The 19,172-nt window shown below is 41.2% G+C and overlaps 2 protein-coding genes across 4 annotated transcripts in view; one reads left to right on the top strand and one right to left on the bottom strand.

The window, feature by feature from the left end:
- LOC137351664 (PDZ domain-containing protein GIPC1-like) overlaps positions 1-1,108 on the bottom strand; it is an 84,837-nt gene extending 83,729 nt beyond the window's left edge. Inside the window, exon 1 of the mRNA XM_068016345.1 lies at positions 906-1,108. The gene's annotated coding sequence lies outside the window, so the exon portion shown is untranslated. The remainder of the gene's footprint in view (positions 1-905) is intronic.
- peak3 (PEAK family member 3) overlaps positions 448-19,172 on the top strand; it is an 83,016-nt gene continuing 64,291 nt past the window's right edge. For 2 of the 3 annotated variants that reach the window (XM_068016343.1, XM_068016342.1), the window contains exons 1-2: positions 448-1,609; positions 6,782-6,919. In XM_068016343.1, the coding sequence (XP_067872444.1) occupies positions 1,044-1,609; positions 6,782-6,919 (704 nt within the window). In that variant the 5' untranslated portion in view covers positions 448-1,043. The remainder of the gene's footprint in view (positions 1,610-6,781; positions 6,920-19,172) is intronic. The other variant, XM_068016344.1, reaches the window with a different exon arrangement.

Raw genomic sequence — 19,172 nt, 5'->3', positions numbered from 1 at the left:
TTTTGAGCAGGAAACACTGCATAAATTGCACTGCACATACATAAATTTAACCAGGAATCATTATTCTATATATGCATGTTGAATATGAATTTTAGAGACAACAACCCAAATTTAGAGGATACAGCACCTGCAAAGCATAAAATTCAGTTTCTGTGGTTTAAGATAATTCGGCAATTAAGTTTTGTCAGTAACATACTTTATGTTGTCTGCTGGTAGGTAGCAAAATAATGAAAACTTCAGAATTAAGAAATCCAATGATGCAACACACTGTAATAAGATCTTCCAACTTTACATCTTTACAGTTCAGAAGAGATAGATTTTATGAATGTGAGATATACAGGAAGGAGCACATTTGATTTTACATGCGATAGTCAATATTGTAGCAATGACACCATAAAGAAGTTTCACTCATAATCTCAATAAGTATATTCATTGGATGCCATAGAAACCACTGCAACCAGAGCACAGGAAGCTTTTGCAGCAACAGAAGCTTCGTTTGGGCTGCTTAAAAACAGGCCTATTTTTTATGCTACGAAAAAGAAAATCATCTTTATAAAACAGCAAACAACAGGGAACAAGCTGAATTATTGCAGGAGTACCACAAGATGTGAAGCAACTTCTATGGAGGATTGTAGATCTATAACCTTGCAAGAGCTGCAGCCAACAGACGCAAAAAAGGCTTTGAGAGTATTTGCAACGTGGAACATAAGGTGACAGCCACAGACAGGAAACAAAGGGATATCGGAAAAACTGCCCAATTTGTACGTGTTTTTCCCCCTTGGTAATAATCTTGTACAAAAATGGTATATTCGTACACAAGGAATGCCAGTGTTACAAGACTTTTTCCTGGAACTGAAAACTTAAAAAAAAAAATGATCTTCAACTGTTCCTGTTGATCTGCTCACCTTAACAAGAATTATGTACAATCCTAATCAGCTTCAATCCAGAACTCTAATGTTTAAAAGAAAAGTCATCAATGTAAACAGACAGGCCATCATTTCCTTCTTTAAATGGAGGTAGACATCGAATGAAGAAAATTCAAAATGGAAAGAGATTATTGCAACTTCCCTTCACAGCACTACAAGATGTCAGCAAGGAACGCAACAGGTCTACGGCACAACGACAATTCCTCCCAGTCACGTACAGTGAGGTCTACCAGTGAGAAACCACAGGGAGCTGGGTCTGCTGCACAAAACTGTGCCATGAGGAAAAGGCAGCTATTCTTTAGTAATCCTAACCCTTGGAAAGGTAAAACGAGCAGCACCAAATCTCCAAACAAGGATTATAGAGGGCCCCATCATTCTGAACTGAATGTCAATCCTCAACTAACTCTGTTAAATGCTAACCAAAGATACAGAGCAGCAACCATCAATAATAATGCCAACAACAATTTTGAGCAGATTTCGGATGAAGACAGCGTGTATGAGAATTTGGATGCGTATTGGCATCCAGCATGCTATCAGAACTGTAACAATAAAACAATCACCTACACAACTCCATCTGAGCTCTTTGTTAGTACAGACAAAAGAAAGACGCTGAACAAAGCCCAAATGCAGATGTCTGATTCTTCAACCCCACAGCCACCACCTCTCCCTGCAAAGTTTAGAAGGTATTGTGCTCAAACTGAAAGCAAATATCATGCATCATAACTGAATAGATATCTGCATTGAAAAGTGTAACATAGTGTTATCTCTTAACTACGTGGCGCTCCTCACCCTTTCCCTTTAATTACTAAATGCTCTGTCCAGATTTCAGATAGTGTCTGTTAGCCGTGATGTTACATTTGAGCCATTTATTGCATGAACGCTATAAGTTTTTCTAATGTATGAAATGGTACGGAACATAGGTTTTCATTATTCTCAACAGAGAGTAAGTTTGGTAATAGACATTGGTTTTATAGAACTTTTGATTTAAAGGAAATGTCTAACAATCTTGTCTCAGCGGTAGCATTTGTGTCCCTGAGTCAGTGGTTGTGGGTTCAAACCCCACTCCAGAGACTTGAGCACATAATCTAGACTGGCAATTCAGTGCAGTACTGAAGGAACGCTATAAGAGATATTGTCTGCGGGACAGCAGCTGCGAGAAACAACCCGCCCGCCCTAGGCCAATCAAGGCTTAAGTGGCCAATTAACTGCCACTTTAGGGCTTCCTCCTGCCGCCACTGGTATTTTACCTGCAGTGGCCAGATTGCAAAGGCCCCCAGAACGCCACCAGGTAAAACCTGGTGGCCCTCTTGTGAGCTAGTGGGGGGACCCTCTTGATCGGGCACACCGTGCCCCACCACGGCCCAAACACCCCCACTGCACAACACTCCCACCCCACCCCCCCAACCAAACCCTTTGCCTCGCTGGGGCCCGACTGACTACAGCGAGGCCCCAAAATTTTACTATCTTTCCTCAATTATTTACTATCTATATTAATGACTTGGAGGAGGGGGAAGAGTGCAATATATCCAGATTTGCTGACGATACAAAAATAGGTGGGAGGGCATGTTGTTATGAGGACATAAGGAATCTGCAAGGGGATATAGATAAGTTGAGTGAGTGGGCAAAAACTTGGCAGATGAAGTTTAATGTAGAAAAGTGTGAGGTCACGCACTTTGGTAGGAAGAATCAAAAGGCAGACTATTATTTAAATGGAGAGAGACTTCAAAAAAGTGTAGCACAGAGGGATCTGGGTGTTCTTGTACATGAAATACAAAATGTTCGCATGCAGGTGCAGCAAGTAATTAAGAAGGCAAATGGAATTTTGGCCTTTATTGCTAGGGGTTGGACTTTAAAAATAGGGAAGTCTTGTTATAACTGTACAGGGTGTTGGTGAGGCCATACCTGGAGTACTGTGTACAGTTTTGGTCCCCGTATTTAAGAAAGGATATACTGGCATTGGAGGCAGTTCAAAAGAGATTCACTAGGCTGATTCCTGGGATGAATTGGTTGACTTATCAAGAATGGCTAAACAGGTTAGGCCTTTATTCATTAGAGTTTAGAAGAATGAGGGGTGATCTTATTGAAACATACAAGATTCTGAGGGGGCTTGACAGGGTAGATGTTGAGAAGATGTTTCCACTAATGGGGAAATCTCCAACTAGGGGACATAGTTACAGAATAAGGTGGCGCTCACTTAAAACTGAGATGCAAAGGAATTTCTTCTCTCAGAGGGTAGTGAATGTCTGGAATTCTCCACTCCAGAGAGTTGCGGAGACGAGATCACTGAAAGTATTTTAAGAGGAGGTAAATAGATTTTTGAAACATCGGGGAGTTGAGGGCTATGAGGAGCTAGCACGAAAGAGGAGTTGAGGTCTGGGGCAGATCAGCCAAGATCTTATTGAATGGCGGGGCAGGCTTGAGGGGCTGAATGGCCTACTCCTGCTCCTATTTCTTATGTTCTGATCATCCCTCTTGCTGCCGTTGGCTAGGTGTAGTCCCAGAAGTGGCCACTGCTCCTGGTGGCGCCGCTGAAACTGAGAGCTGCCGACCCACTGATTGGCCAACAGCTCCATTAGGCGGGACTTCCTGTCTCAAGGAGGTGGAAGTCCTGCCCAAGGCCAATTAAGGGCCTGGGGAGCGAAAAATCCCAGCGTGACTCCCCAGGCCCGATGGAGGCAGGCTCGCCCTCGACTTTTTGGCCAGTGGGCGGGGCCTCCCACCCAACTAAAACTCTGACCGTCAATTCTCAAATGAGACATTAAACCAAAGCCTCTTTTACCCTATAGATCAACATAAATATTCTCCCAATCATTATTTGAAGAAGAGATGGGGAGTTTTTCCAGTCCTGGTCAACTGACATCACAAAAACATTTGGTCATTTGATGTCTGTGGGACCTTGTGTGCACTTTGATTGCCACATTTCCTAAAATACAACAGTGGAAATACTTCAAAAGTATTTCACTGGTTGTACACTCAGAGATTTAGTAGGCTGTCATATTGATGCAAATTTCTTTCTTTAAAAACATAAGAAATTGGAGCAGACGTAGGCCATGCAGCTCCAACATTCAACAAGATCATGGCTGATCTGATCTTGGCCTCAATTCCACTTTCCTGCCTGTTCTTCACTTATACCAGTGCAGCAGGGAAAAATACACCAGAAGAGCAGCTATTTCACCAGTGTTACTGCCTTGACTCCCCTATAGTTCAAAAATCTGTCTATCTTGTCCTTGAATATACACAATTTACAGCTCTCTGGGGAAGAGAATTCCAAAGATTCACGACCCTCTGAGAGAAGAAATTCCTCCTCATCTCTGTCTTAAATGGGCGACCCCTTATTCTGAAATAATGCTTCCTAGTTTTAGATTCCTCCATGAGGGTAAACATCCTCTCAGCATCTACCCCCTCAGAATCTTATTTCTTTCAATAAAATCACCTCTATTCTTCTAAACTCCAATGAGTATAGGCCCAACCTGCTCAACCTTTCCTCATAACAGTGGCGCAGTGGTTAGCACTGCAGCCTCACAGCTCCTGCGACCCAATTCTGGGTACTGCCTGTGTGGAGTTTGCAAGTTCTCCCTGTGTCTGCGTGGGTTTTCTCCGGGTGCTCCAGTTTCCTCCCACATGCCAAAGATTTGCAGGTTGATAGGTAAATTTGCCATTATAAATTGCCCCTAGTATAGGTAGGTGGTAGGGAAATGTGGGAATGTGGTAGGAATATTGAATTAGTGTAGGATTAGTATAAATGGGTGGTTGATGGTCGGCACAGACTCGGTGGGCCGAAGGGCCTGTTTCAGTGCTGTATCTCTAAAACTAAAAACTAAAACGTAAGGCAACCCCTTAATCGCAGGAATCAACCTAGTGAACCTTCTCTGAACTGCCTCCAATGCAAGTATATTCCTCCTTAAATAAAGAGATCCAAAACTGCACACTGCAGTCTAGGGGCAGTCTCGTCAACACCCTGTACTGTTGTAGAAAGACTTCCTTACTTTTATACTCCAACCCCTTGCAATAAAGGCCAATATTTCATCTGCCTGCCTAGTTACTCGCTGTACCTGCATGCTAACTTTTGCATTTTATGCACGAGGGCACCCAGAAGCTTCTGTACCACAACATTCTGTAGTCTCTCTCCATTTAAATAATATTTTGCTTTTTTATTCTTCCTACCAAAGTGGATAACTTCACATTTTCCCATATTATACACCATCTGCCAATTTTTTGCCCATTAACTTAACCTATCTATATCCATTTGCAGCCTCTGTGTCCTCCTCACTACTTGCTTTCCCATCTATCTATGTATCATCAGAAAATTACACTGCAATAAACTCAGTCCCTTCATCCAAGACATTAATATAGATTGTAAACAGTTGAGATCTCAGCACTGATCTCTGTGGCACCCCACTACTTACAGTTTGTCAAACTGAAAATTTATCCTGACTCTGTTTCCCATTAGCCAATCCTCTATCCATGCTAATATATTACCCCAACAACATGAGCTCTGATCTTGTACAGTAACCTGTTATGTGGCACCTTATCGAATGCCTTTTGGAAATCCAAATACACTATATCTACTGGTTCCCCTTTATCTACCCTGCTCGTTACATCCTCGAAGAACTCTAGTAAATTTGTCAAGCTTGATTTTCCTTTCATAATAACATGTTGAATCTGCCTGATTGCATTATGATTTTCTAAGTGTTTTGCTACGACTTCTTCAATAAAGAATTCCAGCATTTTCCCAATGACAGATGTTAGGCTAATTGGCTTATAGTTTCCTGCTTTCTGTCTCCCTCCTTTCTTGAAAAAGGCATTACATTCCACACGCTAGGGAATTTTGGAAGATTACAGCCAATGCATCCACTATCTCTGCAGCCACTTCTTTTAAGACCCTAGAATGCAGGCCAACAGATCCAGGGACTTGTCAGCCTTTAGTCCCAATAGTTTGCCTAGTACATTCTCTCTATTGATAATGATTGTTTTAAGTTCCTCCCTCCCTTTTGCCCTGTGATCTTCTACCATTGTCCCTTCCTGTCACACTCTGGTTATCATTACTTATGTCACTACCATGCACTACTGCCTTGTCCTACGTGCATACGAGCATACGAATTAGGAGTAGGAGTCGGCCTCTCGGCCCCTTGAGCCTGCTCCACCATTCAACAAGATCATGGCTGATCTGATTGTAACCTCAACTCCACATTACAATTTTCCTTTCTCTTTAGCTTTTAAATTGCCTCTCACCTGAACCCTCACCCCCCACCATCACTTTAAAGCCCTATCTACAGCTCTCGTTATTGGATTCACCAGGACATTGGTCCTGGCACAATTCATGTGAAGCCCATCCCAACTGAATAGCTCCCTCTTTCCCCAGTACTGATGCCAGTGCCCCATGAATTGAAGTCCATTTCTCCAACACCAATCTTTGAGCCATGCATTCAACTCTTTGATCGTACTGACTCTATGCCAAATTATTTGTGGTTCAGGTAGTAATCCAGAGATTATTACTTTTGTGGGTTTGCTTTTTAATATAGCCCCAAGCTGCTCGTACTTCCTCAGTGTAACCTCTTTCTTAGTCCTACCTATGTCCTTGGTACCTACGTGGATCACAACAACTGGATCTTTCCCCTCCAACTGCAAGTTCCTTTCCAAACCCGAGGAAATGTCCTTAACCCTGACACCGAGCAGGCAACACATTCTTCTGGACTCACTCTCGGCTGCAGAGAACAGTATTTATCCACCTAACTACATTGTTCCCTACCATGACTACATTTCTTTTTACTGCCCCAACTTGAATGGCCCCCTGAACCCAGGCGCTGTGGTCAGTTTGCTTATCCTCTCTATAATCCCTTCTCTTATCCACACAGGACATTCTTTCTTTCACATTCTTTCTGCAGTACTTGCTTAATACCAAAATGGATGAGTTGGATTTACTGCCAGGTAGGATGCAGACATGAAATGCCTGGAATTCCATGGAAGAGGATTTCAGTGCTGAGATTGGTAAGGTAAGGGAGGAGGCTGTAACGTTTTGGAAGTGGAGATGGTTGATCTTGATGATGAATGATGTGTGAGCTTTGAAGATCAGCTCAGGGGGGAGAACAACAAGGTTCTACATTCTCAAGTTCAGTTTGAGTGAGCAAGTGGGGGATGGAACTGCAAGCGCAGTTATCCAGTTTCTTAACAGGATGACTTCAGTCCAACTGATCTTTAAGTGGAAGAATTCCTAACACCTCCACAACTTCATATCTGTTAAGCAAACAGGTAACACATGCAGTCCAGGGTGAAGAAATATAACTGGATTGCATCTGTATGTATATGAAAAATAATCCAATGATTATCGATAATATCAGCACAGGTAGGACAGGTAGGAATGGAACCATGAAAGGCCCCATATAAAGTCAAATCCTTTTAAAATAAATAGTTGAAGGCCATCATGACAGTAGTGAACCAGCTATATCTATACAGATGTATTAAATGCTCGTAGGGTATTGTTGCACAGTATTTCCTAGAGTTTGGACTCATTGTCTGAGCGTGCCAAATTGAATTATACATTTGGAGTATCTATTTTCCATTAGCATTGCAAAGTCTTTCCTTATCACACCATTTTGACCACCAAGAATTAATGTACACCTTTATATTGTGGCAGGAAGTACTTTTTTTAACCTGATAACAGTAGATATAGGGTTATCAATGGAAAATAAAACCTAGTGCCTTTTCACATAACAGGAAATGGTAGTTTTACTGAAAAATAATATACTGTCTTTTATGAGATTATAACATCACAACATATCTTAGACTGTCACCAGTTGTTAAACTGGCAAATTGTGCCAATTGTCAATACAGCATCATCTTCAATTTCCACCACATAACTTACTAATTGCCCATTGGCAGTGATGCATGTAGACAATAATACAAGTGCATTCACCCTCAGCCATCTCCTGATCCATCGGTGGAAACATAAAGGCTTTATTTCACTGATTTAGATTGCTTCTACTGCCACTATCAGAATATCGGAATGGTGCGTCATTTAATAAGAACGTAACATGTGACAACTACATGTAGCAGCAAAGTGATAGCAGCATTGAGGAAAATGTGAGCCTGTCTAAATTGGAAAGAAGGGGGCAGTGAGGAATTAATTATGCCACCCTCATCGTATCACTAAAATGTGACTATGGCTGGTAGTATAAGAAGTGAGGATGGCACTGTGATTCAGAATTACCTGCAGTGACATACGGCTGTCCCAAAATTTAAATCCGGAGTTCAGGACCTGATCACATGCTGATCATCAATTCTGTTGCAAAGAATAATTTTTCACCCATTTTCTTGAAACCTAATGGAGACTCATCATAGGTAAAATCAAATCTACTATTCTTAGGATGTAATACAAGGTGTTAAGTGTGCCTGTTAGTAACATAAGAGTGCCAGAGTCCTAAACAGTTCAGAAAAAGGATTCAACGCTAAAGTTCAAAATAATGCACAGGAAGCAAACTTCGTTAAGACCTCCATGTCAGATTGAACAAAGGGGAATATTGATCCTAATGTTAAAGTGGTAGTGAAGGTAACAGAAGTGTGAATGGCATCGGGCAAATAAATCCTAGAGCGAGAGATGAGCAATCCTTTATGTGAATAGACAAATCTTAACCAGAATTCAAAGAGCATTCAGCACAGAGAGTACTTGAGGACCTGTCTGTAACTGGGCCCCAGAAACAGCATTACAAATTGTAGTGCAACCCACACACTGTCAGTCATAGCAATAAACTAAAGTAATAGAGTCATAGAGTTATACAGCACAGAAACAGGCCTTTCGGCCCATCGTGTCTGTACCAGCCATCAATGAAGGCTATAACTGTGCTTTATGACATCAGCGTTCTCCTGTTGTATTCCGTTGCCTGCCCACAGAAGACGTACTCCTTGCTAACATGAAAGCAAGCAGCTGTGAAAATTATCTTCTAACATGCCATCATTTTTCAGCTAGTATCATTTGTGGAGTTTACTCTCAGGTACATTAGTAGTGTTATGCAATTCAAGCTGTTAGATGTCTTGTATCTGAATGCACATGCCGCTAACAAATCACAAATAACTTGCCGGTACTGACCACTCAGCAAACCAACTGTTGTGGTCATCAGACAACCACAATATCATGCAGGACAAACAGAAACCAAGGTGACCGCAGGCACCAATGATCTTTCAATATCCTCGACTGCCATTTGACAACTGTGGTCACGTTTCTACACCAAGAAAATTTGTCCCTTAATTCAGCAAATAATCTGAACAAGAAGGTGCCACAAATCATCTTTCTTTTTCATTAACATTAGTGGTGTAAAATTTTAAAATGTGCATGGTTCTCATGGGGTAGAAATGTGTGTATTGTAATAATAGTAGTGGAAAATCAGAGAGTCTTTTTCCTGGTTTTGAATAGATGATTATGATTGTAAGTTTCTTGCATATTTTTACTTGTTAGCATAGATATCATATATGCAACTTCCTATAATGACCCATATTGAGGCAATCAGCTCTTCAGCTGCTTGCATGTCAATGGAATCTCTGAACCTCGATTATAATTTAACCTATCTGGTGGAAAAAGTACTCGTCCCGGTCTGATGCCCCTTTAACATGCTGGCCAATTTTATTCTTTGCTAAAGCCAATGGCAACTTGAATCTGCCTCGTTCCCACCAGGCAGGTTAGATTGTCAGACTGTAAAGCTGAAACAAACTTAAATCCTTGGACTACTAGCAGATTCAGAGAACACATGTCTTCCTGGACTGGTCAGTTTGGTTTCTTTTCAGTTCACAAACAGTTTACATTAACAGTGTGGTAATAATATGATTCAAGCAGTAATATTAAGCCTACACTATTCAGCTAAATAGGTAAAAGACAATAGGGCCAAACTTCCCCTCCCAGTGCTGTCTGGGAGCAATTGTGGTGGAGCACACTGGAAGTGCGTTGACATCTCTAAACAGCCAATCTTCCTATCAGAGCTCTTTACTATGAATCAGGCGTTCTCTTGGGTGCTGTTTTAGACACAGCAGAACAACACATATTGGAATAAAAGCAAAATACTGTGGATGCTGGAAATCTGAAATAAAAACAGAAAGCTACCAAGTCACTCTTGGTGATAGACATTGAAGTCTCCCATCCAGAGTAGATTTTGTTCCCTTGCTGCCCTCAGTGCTTCTTCCAAATGGTGTTCAACATCGAGGAGCACTGATTCATCACCTGAAGGAGGGCAGTAAGTGATAATCAGCAGGAGGTTTCCTTGCTCATGTTTGACTTGATACCCTGAGACTTTATTGGTTCCAGAGTCAATGTTGAGGAATCCCAGGGCCACTCCCTCCTAACTGTATATAACTGTGCCAGCACCTCTGGTGGCTCTGTCCTGACGGTGGGATAGGACATACCTGGAGATGGTAATGGAGGAGTCTGGGACATTAGCTCTGAGGTCTGATTCAGTGAGTACGATAACATCAGGCTTGTTGCTTGACTGGTCGGTGGGATAGTTCTCCCAATTTTGGCACCAGTCCCTAGATGTTAGCGAGGAGGACTTTGTAGGGTCAACTAGGCAGGGCATTCCTTTGTTGTTTCTGGTGCTGGGTAGTCAGTCCGGTTTTATTCTTATTTAACTTTTCTGCAGCGGTTTGATACAACTGAGTGGTATGCTAGGCCATTTCAGAGGGCTGTTCAGAGTCAACCACATTGCTGACTCTGGAGTCACATGTAGGCTAGACCAGATCAGGACAGCGGGTTTCCTTCCCTGAAATTCATTAGTGAACCAAATGCTTTTTTATGATAATCTGGTAGCTTCACAATCATCATTACTGAGACTAGCTTTTTATTTGAGATTTATTATTTAGTTGAAGTTAAATTCTCCCTGCCAACTGCCTCTGGCTCACTCGTCCACTAACATTACCACTATGCTACCATCCTCAGAGGTGAGAATCTACTGCTGAGCCAAGGCTGACACCTAAAATCAAAAGGTAGTTAATGGGAGCGAGCATTTTATTTTAACAGCTTCTGAGGAAATATGGTAAGTTTTTAAATCTATACATGCCTCCCAGAAGATATAACCTTTTGTTCATGGTCTTAATATTTATTTAAAGGCTTTATTCCTTGTGAATGTGTATGTGCAGGTGTGGTACAGCGTGGATGACCCAAGAACAACTCCAGCACCCAAGCAGGAGCCCAAGCACTGTTGTGGTCTGCCTTGGTGGGAGCTGATAAGCGGCAGTTGTTGGAAAAATGAGCGTGGGTATGAAAAGTGATGGCATGGGAACAGAAAGAAAGCAATGGTTTGACTGATATCTTTGCTTTTACCTAAGGTGGGCTGGAGTACTCATGTGGTCTGAGGTTTTCTTGCTCGGTGGTATGGAAACAGGTGCTTGTGGCTCAGGAGAGAGCCAGGCAAATGTTTTCAGCAGCTCCACTTTCCTGCCAGCCCCCCATAACCTTTTGCTCCCTTGTAGATCAAAAATCTGTCCAGCTCAGCCTTGAATATATTCAATGACCCAACCTCCACTGCGCTCTGGGGTAGAGAATTTCAAAGATCAACAACCCTCTCATCTGCCTCCAAATAAAGCAAATTGCAAAAGTAAATGCAAGAGTGGCAAAGCATTAAACACTGCCTCCATCACGAAGTATAAAAGACTGTGTTCAGAAACAAATACTAAAGCAGCAAAAAAAATCTTTTATTTTCAATAAAATCAAAAATAAAGACTTTTCTTGAAAAAGCAACCCCTCCCTTAAAACAGATAGTACATAAACAACATCTCAGGAAGCAGTAGGGCCAGGTTTATAATGGGGCCAGTTTACATCTGATCGGCACTCATGATATTAGAGAAAACCTGCATGCAAAACCCTATGACAGTTACTTGCATTTTAGTTTTTAGTTTTAGAGATACAGCACTGAAACAGGCCCTTCGGCCCACCGAGTCTGTGCCGACCATCAACCACCCATTTATACTAATCCTACACTAATCCCATATTCCTATCACATCCCCACCTGTCCCTATATATTTCCCTACCACCTACCTATACTAGGGGCAATTTATAATGGCCAATTAACCTATTAACCTGCAAGTCTTTGGCATGTGGGAGGAAACCGGAGCACCCGGAGGAAACCCACGCAGACACAGGGAGAACTTGCAAACTCCGCACAGGCAGTACCCAGAATCGAACCCAGGTCCCTGGAGCTGTGAGGCTGCAGTGCTAACCACTGCGCCACTGTGCCGCCCAGATTTAATTTACTTTGATTCACCTTCTTCAGGTGGAGACACCAAGAAAGCCATAGGAGGAAGTTTGGGTACACTGCTGTACATATTTTCCATATTCCAAATATTTAGTGCTATTTGTTTTCAAATATATAGATTTTAAAGTGATCAGAGAATAGATTAGGCACAGGTTAAATCCCTATATATTTATGTTTTGCTAACTAAGTGCTTTACCTATTGAACATAAGAACATAAGAAATAGGAGCAGGAGTCGGCCATTTGGTCCCTCGAGCCTGTTCCACCATTCAATACAATCATGGTTGATCTTATTGTGGCCTGAACTCCACTTTCCTGCCTGCCCCCCATAACCTTTTGCTCCCTTGTAGATCAAAAATCTGTCCAGCTCAGCCTTGAATATATTCAATGACCCAACCTCCACTGCGCTCTGGGATAGAGAATTCCAAAGATCAACAACCTTCTGAGATAAAAAAAAATTCCTCCTCATTTCCATCTTAAATGGGAGACCCCTTATTTTGAAACTGTGCTCCCTAGTTCTAGATTTTCTCACGAGAGGAAACATTCTCTCAGCAACGACCCCTGTCATGCACTCTCAAAATGTTACATGTTTCAATAAGATCACCTCTCATTCTTCTAAACTCCAATGAGTATAGGCCCAACCTGCTCAACTTTACTCCATAAGGCAACCTTTTCATCCCAGGAATCAACATAATGAACCTTCTTTGACCTGCATCCAATACAAGTATATCAATCCTTAAATAAGGAGATCAAAAACTGTACACAGTACTCTAGGTGTGATCTCTCAAATGCCCTATACAGTTGTAGCAAGACTTCCCTACTTTTATCCTCCATCCCCCTTGCAATTAAGGCAACATTCCATTTGCCTTCCTAATTACTTGCTCTACCTGCATGCTAACATTTTGTGATTCATGTATGAGGACACCCAGATCCCTCTGTACCACAGCATTCAGCAGTCTTTCTTCATTTAAATAATATTGTGCTTTCCTATTCTTCCTACCAAAGTGGAAAACCTCAGATTTTCCCACATTATAAACATCTGCCAAATTTTTGCCCACTCACTTAACCTATCTATATCTTTTTGCAGACAATGTGTCCTCCTCACAACTTGCTTTGTCACCTATTTGGCTAAAATACACTCTGCCCCTTCATCCAAGTCATTGATATAGATTTAAATATTTGAGGCCCCTGAACTGATCCCTGTGATACCCCACTAGTTACAGTTTGCAAACCTGAAAATGATCTATTTATCCCAACTCTCTGTTTCCTGTTAGCCAATCCTCTATCCATGCTAACATATTACACCCAACACCATGAATTCTTATCTTGTGAAGTAACCTTTTATGTGGCACCTTATCGAATGCCTTTTGGAAATCCAAATATACTACATCTACTGGTTCCCCTTTATCCACCCTACTTGCTACATCCTCGAAGAACTCTAATAAATTTGTCAAGCATGATTTTCCTTTCACAAAACCATGTTGACTCTGCTTGATTGTATTATGATTTTCTAAGTGTCCTGCTACTACTTCCTTCATAATGGATTCCAGCATTTTTTCAATGACAGATGTTAGGCTAACTGGTCTATAGTTTCCTGCTTTCTGTCTGTCTTCTTTCTTGAATAGAGGTGTTACATTTGCAGTTTTCCAATTCTCTGGGACCTTTCCAGAATCTAGGGAATTTTGGAAGGTTGCAAATAATACATCCACTATCTCTGCAGCCACCTATTCTAAGACCACAGGATGCAGGGCATCAGGTTCATGGGACTTATCAACCTTTAGTCTCATTAGTTTTCCTCGTACTTTTTCTCTAGTGATGGTGATTGTTTTAAGGTCCCCCCTCCCTGTTACCCCCGATATTCTACTATTCTTGGGATATTTTTGTGTCTTCATCCATGAAGACGGATACAAAATATTCAATCAAAGTCATTGCTATTTTCTTGTTTCCCATTATTAATTCCCCAGTCTCATCCTTTATGGGACCAATGTTTACTTTAGCTACTCTCATCTTTTTTATATACTTGTAGAAGCTCTATCTGTCTGTTTTTATATTTCCTCCTAGTTTACTCGCATATTCTAATTTCTCCCTTTTTTTAATGTCATTCTTTGCTGGTTTCTAAAATTTTGCCAATCGTCTGGCCTACCACTAATCTTTGCAGCATTGTATTCCTTTTCTTTCAATTTGACACCATCCTTGACTTCCTTAGTTAGCCACGGATGGTACATCTTTCTTGTTGAGTCTTTCTTTCTCAATGTTATATAACTTTGTTGAGTGTTATGACATATCTCCATAAATATCTACCACTGCTTATCTACCATGCTACATTTAACCTATTTTCCCAGTCCACTGTAGCCAACTCTGTCTTCATACCTTTGTAATTGCCTTTATTTAAGTTTAAGACACTAGTTTCAGACCCACGTTTCTTACCTCAAACTGAATGTGAAATTCTACCATGTAATGATCACTCTTGCCTTGAGTATCCTTCACTATGAGATCATTAATTCACAAAGGCTCACTCACCTCAAACCTGTTGGACAAGTGCAACAGCTGAGGCTCCTCCAGTGCTAGCTACCTGCCTCACTCGTAGTCATACCCTCCTGTCCCTGACCATGGGCCAAGTCTGAATTACCTAACCTGAGGGGTGTGACTGCCTCCTGGAAAAAGTGTCCAGGTAACTTCCCCCTCCCTGATGCATTGCAGTGTCCGAAGCTCGGACTCCAGCACATCAACTCTGAGCCGAAGATCCTCGAGCTGCAGAAATTTATTGCAGATGTGGCTGCAGTGGATCACAATGGTACCCTCCAGCTCTCACACACTATAGTTGCAACAAATCACCTGCCCTGCTATCTTTATCGTATCTTGTTTAATTAATTAGGGTTTCAAGTTTAGAAATATCACTCAACGATAATTTGTAGTTATATTAAGTAGTTTAAATAGTTAAGCTATAAATTTAATACAGTACTTATATCATTGCCGCACCACCCCGCACCCCCACCCCCCCCACCCTGCCCACAGTACTAGTTCAAACTACTGCCCTTGTTTAGAGAAAATAAAAGAAAGCTTGAAACTCATCAACCAATCACCTACCTGCTTACCTAATTAATGTCTCTGGGCTTTAGCTCTCAGGTCTCTCTGTGCTGCGCTCCCTCTCTTAGACCACTCCCTGTTTTGTAAAAGACTAGAACAGTACCTCTTCCCTCATTACTCCGAATTCCCACACTCACCAAATTCCTGGCTTAAGCACTTTGTCAAAGCAAGACTCTGTCAAAATGGATTTTGTACTGCTTAGGAGCTGCAGTAGGCCATACGGACCCGCAAGTCTGCTCTGCCGTTTAATAAAATCAAGGCTGAACTTCTACATCAACTCCACTTTCCCACCCTATCCTCATATCTATTGATCCGCCTAGTGCCCAAAAATCTATAGATCTCTGGTTTGAATATACTCAATGGCTGAACATCCACAGCCCTCTGGGGTACGGAATTCCAAAGATTCACAGCTTTATGAGTGAAGGAATTTTTCTTCATCTCAGTCCTAAATACTCATGGCTCAGGTAGTAGTGAGACTATTGTCCCTAGTTCTAGATTATCCATCCGGGGCAAACAGCCTCTCAGCATCTACACAGTCAAGCCCTGTAAGAATGTTATAAGTTTCAATGAGATCAACTCTCATTCTTCTAAACTCCAGAAAATATAGGCCCATTCTACTTAATCTCTTTTCATAGGAAAACTCCTTCATCCCAGGAATCAATCTAGTGAAGTAAAAATAGAAAGTGCTGGAAATACTCAGCAGGTCTGACAGCATCTGTGGAGAGAGATGCGGAGTTACTGTTTCAGGTCAGGGACCTGTCATCAGAATTGGCAAAGGTTAGAAATGTAATAGGTTTTAATCAAGTAAAGCGGGGGTGGGGGGAAAGAGAACAAAAGAAGTGTGTGATAGGACAGAGGGCCAGAGAGATTAACTGACAAGGTGGTCATGGGGCAAAGGCAAAGAGAGTGTGCTAATGGTGCGGTGAAAAACAAATAATTAGTGCAGAGTAAGTGTTAATGACAGAATAATGAGCATCTGTAGCCAAAAGCACAAACATGAAAAAAACAGTAGGCAGGCACATGGTTAAAAAACAAAAAAAAATATGGAACAAAATAAAACAAAATAAAAATAATAAAGGTCCAGTCATACTCTGAAATTATTGAACTCAATGTTCGGTCCGGTAGACTGTAGCGTGACTAATCAGAAAATGAGGTGCTGTTCCTCCTCACACTCCGTCGCCTCATCTAAATCATTGTTCTAGGTAAATAGCTGAGGCTCAAGCACTGACCATTGTGACAGTCCACCAGTTAAATCCTGCCATCCTGAAAATAACCTATTTATTCCTACTCTCTGTTTTCTGTCCATTAGCCAATCCTCAATTCCATGATTCCAAATCTAAGTCATTGATATAGATTGTAATAGTTAAGGGCTAAGCACTGATCTTTGTGACACTCCAGTAGTTACACCCTGCCATCAAACTAGTGAATCTTCATTGCACCCCCTCCAAGGTAAGTATATTCTTCCTTGGCTACGGAGACCAAAATTTCACACAGTACTTCAGGTGTGCTCTCACCAAAGCCCTATATAGTTGAAGCAAGACTTCGTTACTCTTATACTCCAATCCCTTTGCAATAAAGGCTTACGTGGCGTTTGCCTTCCTAATTGCTTGCTGTACCTACTTGTTGACTTCCTGTGATTTGTGTACAAATCCCTCTGCCTACTAACAGTTACCAGTCTCTCACCTTTTAAAAAATGTTCTGTTTTTCCTGTCTTCCTCCCAGAGTGAATAGTTTCACACTTCCTCACATTATGCTCCATCTGCCATTCACTTAACCGGGCTATTTCCCTTTATAGCCTCTTTGCACCCTCCTCACAACTTACTTTCCCACCTAGCTTTGTATTGTTATCAAACATGGATACATTACAGTCAGTCCCCTCATCTAAATCATTGATACAGGTTGTAAATAGCTGGGGCTCAAGCACTGATCCTTGTGACACTCCACTAGTTAAACCCTGCCATCCCAAAAATAACCCATTTATTCCTACTCTTTGTTTTCTGTCCATTAGCCAATCCTCAATCCATGCAAATTCAATGTCTTATCATCAGGATTCTGACGAAAGGTCATTAACCTGAAACGTTAACTCGATTTCTCTCTCCATAGATGCTGCCTGACCTGCTAGATATTTCCAGCATTTTGTATTTTTATTCTTTTCATAACTGTGTTGACTCTGCCTGGTCATATAGTGATTTTCAAGTGCCCTGTTACCACACCCTTAATAATAGATTCTAACATTTTCCCTGCTGCTGACATCAGGCTAAGTAGCCTATGGAGGCCTCTTTTCTTGAACAGCAGAGTTACATTTGCTACCTTCCAATCCACAGGGACTATTATAGAATCCAAGGACTTCTGGAAGATCAAAACCAATGCATCCACTATCTCTGCAGTGACCTCACATTGGTAGTCTAATGCCAAAAAGCACAATGTGAGAGCATTAGGAATTATCCTTATTAGATGTATTGGATCCCTATCCACTCTCTTACACATTCCCAAAGCTAAAATCAGTCACATCATAAACACAGAAAAAATAAATAATTGGGGAAAAAACACTTATCTATAAACTTACCCATTCCACATCCAATAGCTAAAACAACTTTTGCCAAACAGGCCAGTCCCTCTCTAAAATTAGAAGTCTTGTCACAAACAACCAAAAGGGCAAAAAAAAATCATCATCCCTGTCCTGCAATTCAACCAGTATTTTTTTTGCAAAAGTAACAGTCCAGATGTTTCAATTTAAGTTTGAAGGGAGATGAAGCTCACTGGAAAAATGTATTCATTTCTGTCAAGATACTAATTTTAACATTGGAGATAATTAATTATAATCAATAGGTTCATATTTTTGCAAGCACAGATCCCAAGCACTTCATCATCAACCCTTTTGAAGACAGACTAGCCTAAGGTTCTTAAATAAAAGCAAAATACTGCGGATGCTGGAAATCTGAAATAAAAACAAGAGATGCTGGAACACCTCAGCAGGTCTGGCAGCATCTGTGAAAAGAGAAGCAGAGTTAACGTTTCGGGTCAGTGACCCTTCTTCGGAACTGATAAATATTAGAAAAGTCACAGGTTATAAGCAAGTGAGGTGGGGGTGGGGCAAGATATAACAAAGGAGAAGGTGTAGATTGGACAAGGCCACATAGCTGACCAAAAGGTCATGGAGCAAAGGCAAACAATATGTTAATGGTGTGTTGAAAGACAAAGCATTAGTACAGATTAGGTGCTAATGGACTGAATATTGAACAGCAGCAAGTGCAAACCTGAAAAAAAACAGTGGGTAAGCAAACTGAACAAACTAAGATGAAATGAAATAAATGCAAAAAAAAGATTGTGAAAATGTAAAAAAAGAAAAAAAGAAAAAATAACTAAAGATGGAAGTAAAATGGGGGGCTGTCATGCTCTGAAATTATTGAACTCAATGTTCAGTCCGGCAGGCTGTAGTGTGCCTAATCGGTAGATGAGATGCTGTTCCATCAACACAAGCTCTATATACTGAACGGTTTCATATCAGGCAACGTCTACAGGACAGAAAATGTTCCTATGCAGAAACAGTCTACAAATTTGCTAGAAGAATTTTCCAACTATGTTTAAAATGTTGTTAACAAATAGCTACTTTAGTAGTTATGCACATCCCTTTGTTTATTAACTGTGGAACAGGCTGCCCCACGACTGTCCTCCAAGCAGTAGTCTACCTAATTTAAAAGATAGGAAACAGAGCTGTGAGGGGAAGTAGGCCCAAATGGCCTGCTCCTAATTCGTATGTTCGTAAGTCCTTAAATAAAATAAACTCAATCCTACACTGGAATATTGTGTGCAGTTTTGATCCCCTTACTTAAGGAAAGATATACTTACCATAAAGGGAGTGCAACAAAGGTTCACCAAACTAAGTCCTGGGATGGAGGGATTGTCCTGTGAGGAAAGATTAAATAGACT

Source organism: Heterodontus francisci, chromosome 36 (genome assembly GCF_036365525.1).
Source record: "Heterodontus francisci isolate sHetFra1 chromosome 36, sHetFra1.hap1, whole genome shotgun sequence".
In the NCBI taxonomy this organism is placed as follows: Eukaryota; Metazoa; Chordata; class Chondrichthyes; order Heterodontiformes; family Heterodontidae; genus Heterodontus; species Heterodontus francisci.
Note: the sequence above shows the minus strand (reverse complement) of the source record. Positions and strands in the feature narration are given on the sequence as shown.